This window comes from Arachis hypogaea, chromosome 5 (genome assembly GCF_003086295.3).
Source record: "Arachis hypogaea cultivar Tifrunner chromosome 5, arahy.Tifrunner.gnm2.J5K5, whole genome shotgun sequence".
NCBI classification, from domain to species: domain Eukaryota; kingdom Viridiplantae; phylum Streptophyta; class Magnoliopsida; order Fabales; family Fabaceae; genus Arachis; species Arachis hypogaea.
Genome location: NC_092040.1, coordinates 103,109,832 through 103,117,912, shown reverse-complemented (window position 1 = coordinate 103,117,912; position 8,081 = coordinate 103,109,832). Strand labels below are relative to the sequence as shown.

The 8,081-nt window shown below is 22.3% G+C and overlaps 1 protein-coding gene across 1 annotated transcript; it reads right to left on the bottom strand.

Annotated features, from left to right (window-relative positions):
- Window positions 1–2,176: 2,176 nt before the first annotated feature.
- Window positions 2,177–7,497, bottom strand: LOC112799811 (homeobox protein knotted-1-like 1). The gene is made up of 3 exons (XM_025841827.3): window positions 7,194–7,497; window positions 5,984–6,091; window positions 2,177–2,486 (listed from the first exon to the last, which is right to left on the bottom strand). The coding sequence occupies exons 1-3, from the start codon at window positions 7,425–7,427 to the stop codon at window positions 2,286–2,288; spliced, it is 543 nt and encodes a 180-aa protein (XP_025697612.1). The 5' UTR covers window positions 7,428–7,497; the 3' UTR covers window positions 2,177–2,285.
- Between the last annotated feature and the right edge of the window lie 584 nt (window positions 7,498–8,081).

Genomic DNA, 8,081 nt, shown 5'->3' with positions numbered 1-8,081 from the left:
TGGATGAACTTCTTTACATGTACTTGATTTTTTTCTGAATATGTATAGTTATAAAGTTTTTATTATTGGCCTGTTTGTTTTTGCATGTGTATGATGGGTAAAGTAAAGGAAATTATATATGTTTTTATATGTTGTTAAGGTCTATTTATTATTATTATTATTATTATTATTATATATCTTAGGGTTGCTATGAGTTTTCTATACTTTATTGGGTTATTGCTTGTGGATCGAATACATTTCGAACATGACATTTATTCGCATTTAATAAGTAAGTCTTTCGTAATCAACCATATCTTAATAAAACATTAAAAAAATCTTTTTTGACACACTTAAATACCATGCATATCACAAGTCAATGTATTTAATTTATATTTTTTAGACGAGTTTAGAAATTAAATTATATATACTATTATTTATTAAAATAAAAATTATTTTAAATATTTTATATAATTAAAAAATATTTAAAATATTTAAAATATTAATTTATATTTTAATATTAATAAAATAATAAAATATTATTATAATTTATCTAATAAATATTTTGTATTTTTATATATATTGTATACCACATCTTATAAAAAAAAATTAATATATCTATATATTTCATATTGTATATATCATGTGTTCATTGTACGTTTGAGTATGCGTACTTCATATTATCAAGGACTCTTATACATGGAGCACAAATATATAATAGAAATTACAAAGAAATCCTTATTCATTGCCAGCATATTATTTCCCTAATATATTTTGTATATGGATTAGGTTAATATCTATTATTTAATCTAAGAACCTTTTTATTTGTATAATATATATGACCCATCACATCATATAAATATTTTCAAAATAATGTTTTCCCTCAAACATTGTGCATTATTTTCGTAAGAAAATAGCTCATAATCTACAGAAAATAAATATATTAAAACAGTTAATGATATATTAGAGTGGTATGAAATAATCTTGTCTTCAAAAGAAGAACTTCTTAAATTATAGTTTTTGAAATATTTATTTCATTATTTAGTGAAAATATTGGGGTTTTACATTATTATATATTTACTGACAAATATTTAACTTATACTGTTTTAAAAGCAAACACAAGCACTTATTTCACTCTCATTAGTATATATTTAAAGCTAAGTATGAACATTATTTTTGCCATTTAAATCTAAAAATAAATAACAACATATTGGTGAAGATTTGTTAAGAAAATCGGAAAATTTTTTTTTTGGTTAATCCAAGACCAAATTTCACAATGAAAAACCTTTAATATACCAGTGTAGAACTGTTAAAGAAACCAATAATAATAAAAGAAAAGAAAGAAATTAAACAGTTCCCCTAAGGACAATACTCGTTCGAGCCTTCTAATACCTATAATTATAAAAAATTTTAAAAATATCTTTAAATTTTATTTTGTTTCAGTTTTATTCCAAAAGTTTTTTATTTGCATCAAATATACTTCTGACAACTAAATTTAAAACAAAAATAGGATTAATCCAATAATAATAAATGATAAATATGTTTGATTTACTTGTGTTAAAGATTATTTTTGTGAAATTATTTTTGAATTGGTCATAATTTTTTTAAAAATTTAGTCGTTAGGAATAAATTTAATATAAATAAAAAAATTAAAATTAAAACAAAATAAAATTTAGGGATATTTTTAAAATTTTCAACAAACTTCAAGAACAAAAAATATATTTTATCCTATATTAAATTAAAAAACAAATTTTTTTCAACCATTATCATTAAATTTTTAAAGTAATTTTGTTTATTTTAAATTCTAAATACTAAAATTAAAAATTTTAATCTTAAATTCTAAATTATGAATCTAAATTTTAAATTTTGCTAATATTTATTCACTAAAAAATTGGTTTTTATATTCTTTCCAAATAATAATTTAGTTTGAAACCGTGGGGACATGATGAGAAGGAGAAAAGATATTTATATATACTTTATAGTCATATATTAAATATATATAAGCGCACACTATACTACCTATGGTATCTTAAAAAATATTACTAAAATTCAAATAATATTTTTTAATTTAAAAAATAAAAAATATTATCAAAATAAAAAAAAAAAAGAGAAAAAAATGGTTTTAAGTTTAATAACACTAGTCACTATAACTACTATAATTAATCAATTATATATATAACGTTAACGAGGGATTTGAAAATTTAGAATAATAATTGAAAGCATAAATTAATTAATAGCGAAGATTTAGAAATATTACAGTGGTGGCACACGCACAAGCCTGAGAAATTAATTAAAAGTTATAAACATGTCTAGATATTAGGGTTTCTTCTGAACTTGCAGTCACTACTACTTGAAGAAGCACCAGAAGCTTCAGAAGGAGGAGGCATGGCGGTGGCCTTGGTGGTCAGCTCCCTGAGTTGTGAATGCATGTTGTTTATGAAAGCCATTGACTTCTGTTGCGGTTCCTCCATTGCTTTTTTCAGCTTCCCAAGTGCCATGCAATATGCTTCCTGTATGTGCATTTTTTTTTAATTATAAATAAATAATCACAAATGAAAAAAAGTTTGCTACGATTGAATTATTATTATCATTATAGAAAAAAGTTTACTACTACTACTTAATTGATACTTGATACACTAAAGTGCATATTGATTTATTTATTTTTATTTATTAATTAAAAATAGAATTAATTGAGATGATACATGATTTATACCTTACTTAAGAGATTTTGGGTTAAGTCTTAGAAATAATAATTTTTTTATGAATTATATATAATGAAAAATATTTTTTTAAAGAAAAATTAGATATTAATCTTTTTATATTTCTATTTTATATAGTATAGAAGTATATATTATATTATAATTTGTGTAACCATTAAGCCTAATTGTGTCTGACTATCTGGCTTTTGATAGGAGTGAAGGAAATTGTTGAAAATGAAATTGAAGAAGCAGAAAATATCACAATTATTGTTACCGATATTAATATCTATTTGGCTAGTGTGATAGGAAGTAATCCATATTGTTGGATTCAAACCGAAGAAGCAGAAAATTATGTGGAACTTAAGTTTATACATAATTTTTTATAAATAATATATTTTAAAAAATTAAACTGTTATATAAAAATATATAAATAATTATATATCTAATACATATGTTACTACTTTTCAAATTCTTTTATTTTAATTAAGTTTTTAAATCATAAAAGATACACGAGTATACAAATTTAAATTTAAATATTAAAATTTAATAATTATGAATCATTTTTAACACCTAAACAATTTTTTGTCCTCCTGCACAAGATTTATGAATACACTTCTCACTTAAAAAAAGAATATAACAACAGAAATAGTTCTGCATTTTGTCCAATAGACAACTGGAAGATTTTATATATATATATATATATATATATATATATATATATATATATATATATATATATAATTTAATTTTGATGTATTGTCAGTATAAAATAGTTTTATATTTGTATCCAATTACGTAATACAACATCAGTAAAAATAACTATCTTTTACATTGACAAATGACAATGTAAATAATAATCTAAAATAACAAATGTAATTACACGACTGTATAAAACGTTTTATATGGTTAGTGTATCAAAACTAAATTATATATATATATACATATTGAGAAATAATTTATCTTCTTAAACATTTTTTCTAAAAACAAAATAATCTATTATTTTTAATAATGATGAGATATTAGGAGTATTTACTTGTTATATTTCATTTAATATTTAAAAAGACTTTTATCAGGGTGATGACAGATCGAATATATCATTACTCAAGGGTAACATGATAATTACAATCACACATGCTATGTAATTATTAACAACTTGGTTTCTCCTTTAAAATGTTTAAATAATAAAACAAAAAGAAGGCAAAAGGTTTCTTAGAAATGATGTTGATTTGTAAAGCATATATATTAGTATAGTATGGTATATAGAATAATAGAATATAATATGCTCCCATAATTGCAATGAACTTTTTCTAATATATTGTTGGCATAATAAAGATTAAAAAAACAAAAGAGGGATAGCTGAAATGATTAACAAGTCACTACAAAAACTCAGAAATGAGAATCAACACTGCCTCCCCCAATTATTTATTCTGGAGCTTAGTTTCTTTAAATAATTATTTAAAGTTTCCATAAGTAGCTCAGGTGATGGTGGGTCTGATAAGTCTCCTAGAATTGTGCAATTTCAATTGATGGTGCAGCAGTTCATTAAAAATTCTACAAACATAGGGATACTAATCATGTCAAAAAAAAAAAAAAGTATTTTTCCAAATTCATGTGTCATAGATAATGATAGAAGCACTTTTCTGAGTATGTCACCCTTTAAGTAGTTAATATTAGTTAATATTATATTATAATTTTTTTAACCTTTATTTTTGTAGAATTTAAGATTAAAGTTAGAATTTAGAGTATAAAATTTAATATTTAAAATTTAAAATAAAAAAGTAACTAAAAAAGATTCATTCTTTAGTTAAATTCTTATAATATTTATCTCTTATAATATTTATCAAAATAATATTAAATAACCAATTTTTTGGCTAATATTAATTAATTTTTTAAATTATTTTATTTTAAATTTAAACCCTAAATTATAAACTCATTAATTCTAAATTATAAATCTAAATCTTAAAATTGACTAATATTAACTAGCTAAAAATTGATTCTTTACACTTTTTTTATTCATCACTATAGCTAGGAAGAGAAATTACCATTATCATAGCATAAATTATATGCTAATTAAGAATATAAGTTTTAGTAATAATTTTTAATAAAAATATTATTTATACCCTAAAATCAACTATTATATATTTTTTGTATAGATACATATTGAATTTAATTTATTTTTAATATATATTTTATATTTTAATATATATTCTTTATTAATAACTAATTTTAATATGCGGCTAGTAAACTTTTAATTGGAAGCTTAAAGTAAATGCTAAATTTTAGTAAAAGATTAAGGTTAGAATTTAGAATATAAAATTTAAGAGTTAAAATTTAAAAATTAAATAAAAAATTAACTAATATTAACAAAAAAAATTCAATCTTTAGTTAAATTATTATAATATTTATCGGAATAATATTAAATAACTATTTTTTGGCTAATATTAATTTTTATTTATTTTATATTTAGACCCTAAATTATAAACTCTGTAATCTTAAATTTTAAATTATAAATATAAACCTTAAAATTAACCAATATTAACTAATTAAAAATTGGTTTTTTATATTTTTTTATTCATCACTATAGCTAGAAGAGAAATTAATATTATCATAGCATTAATTATATGCTAAGAATATAAGTCTTAGTAATAATTTTTAACAAAAATATTATTTGTATACTAAAATTAATTATTATATATTTTTATACAGATATATATAATTTAATTTATTTTTAATATATATTTTATATTTTAATAAATATTTTTTTATTAATAACGAATTTAATGTACATTTAATATAATTAAAGTTTTAATTGGTGGGTTAAAGTAAATGCTAAATTTTAGTAAAAGATATAAATAGGAACTGGAAAGTGGAAACTACTACTACTAGCTAGCACAAACACAGAGACAGATTGGAAAAATGTCAGTGTCATATGGAATTGGAACAAAAAACTATGCATATACAAATATATACATTTTTCCTCAGTGTATAGTCTCTTTTCAGGGGCAGGAATTAGCATATGCTTTAGGCCAACCATGAAAGTATCCATCAATGGAATAGAGAGAAAGAAAAATTGTTTTTCCCCAAACCATGTTTGGTCATATATATTTTATTTGACCGATGACTTTTCAGTAGTTAACATGACCCATCATTCATTCTTCACAAAGATAGTATGTTATGTACTACCCATCATTCATTGGAGTTTGTGTAAAAATAAATAATAATGTATTGCTTGAATTGTTTCACTGTTTTTGTGTTTGTGAAAAAGGGAGAGATCAAATGGTAATGGAAGAATTGTTATTGTTAGTTACCATGAAGATATCAAGCTCTGATTGGCTGAACATGTTCAAGTTTTGTTGCTTCATTGCTTGTATTGGATCTATCTTCAGCTGTCTGTCCAAGTTCGATATGTCACCAACCTGAAACAAAAAAGACATAAAAAAATAGAATTTAATATATATATCACATCATACATGGATAAAATGTTCATGGTTAGACTGGATTAGATTAAATTCTATTGTTGAATGTGCATTTGTGAATTATATATAATACAAGTGGGTAAGGGTTGGTGATGATAAATAAAGAATTTAATTTCATGAGTAAAAATTAAATAACAGTGAAAACTCAAGTGAAGTTGATATTCGAGAGCCGTTAGATGAAAATTTAGTCAATTATCTAACGGCTCTCATATATCAACTTCAACTTTACGTGAAGTCGACTGCACTTGAGTTTCCACTTTAAATAACCTCATTCTTTAGTAGAAAGAGTTCATGTTCAAATCAGGTGAATGTGGTTTTCTTTGGTTTCTGTTGCTGCCATATCTCCAATAAATGAGATTTTGTTTGTTCTAAATAGAATAACGAAAATAGTTAGACACACAAAAAATTAGTTATTATATATTTTATATTTTAATATATATTATATATTAGTAATTAATTTGGTAGTTACATGATTGTTTATAATTTATAAATGTTGTTTGGATCCTCAAATTTACTCAGTTCATAAGCAAAACTTAGTTTATACGATTGAAACACAAAGCCAAATACCCAAAGTGAGATGGGTTTTCTGCATATATATAATTAAATCTCTTCTCCCCTCACTACATATATATCTCTTTCCTATTATTGGTTATTATATATATATATAGAATTGAAACTAGAATAGGATACTATATCTATCTATCTATCCTTGGTCTTTAATATGTGTGTGTATATATATATATATAGTTTCATCATGCAAGTTGAAGATGATATATATGAAGTCTCTCTCTCTCTCTCTTTTATTGGGGGAATAATAACAAAGAGGAAATCCAACTTGAAAAGTGATGAAGCTCCAAACATCATGGGAAAGATTTGGTCCATTTATTAGTTACATTCACATTATGTGAACAAATATCTATAATTAATTAATATATCACACTTTGATTTTATATATAATTCATAAATGAATGTATATTCACGGGTTGAAGGTCAAAGTATATGTACTGTAGAAGAATAAATAAAGGAGAGAGAGAGAGAGAACCTTCAAACACTCCAAGTGAGCTTCAACCAAGAGTCCATAGAGAGGGTGATTAGAGATTCTTCTCTTGAGGATCTCATTATTTTTTTCATCATCTTGATCTTCCTCTTCTTCTTCTTCTTCATAACATGCTGCTTCTTGATCTTGTTCCTGTTCATGTTCCTCTTCAAATTGAAATTGTTCTTGTTGGTAGTTCTGGCTATTATTATTAACACTATTCCTCTTATTAGATTCCATGACTATTTTTGAGGGGATGAGAACAAACCTTTGATATACCACTTATACAAAAAAGTAACCACATATATACTACTAGTACTAGCTACTACCCCTATCATTACTAGCTTACTATTGCTATAATATATTATATACTATCGGATATATTATATGTTTTCTAAAAAAGTGTTTTATAGATATTTTTATTAGTTTTAAAATTAAATTTTTTTAAGTTAAAATCTTTTAAGGACAAAGTATTTTTTTGTCTCTAAAATTTATTAAAAATATTCGTAAATTTTATTTTGTTTTTATTTTATTTTTAAAATTTTTTTATTTGTAATAAATATATTTTTGATAGTTAAATTTGTAAAAAATTTAAGACTAATTCAATAATAATATATGATAATTATGTCTAATTTGTATATATTAAATATTGTTCTTGTAAAATTATTGTTAAAATGATTTTAAATTTATTAAAAAATTAACTACTAAAAATATATTTGATGTAAATAAAAAATTTTTAGGATAAAATTGTTTGTAAATTAATTTTAAAAATTATGGAAACAAGATATTTATAACACTGTAAGCTTTTATTTTTTATTTTTTTCCTGTCCAATGTTATAGTATTTAATTTAAAGAATTTATTATGATACAGGGGAGACAGATATACAAATACAT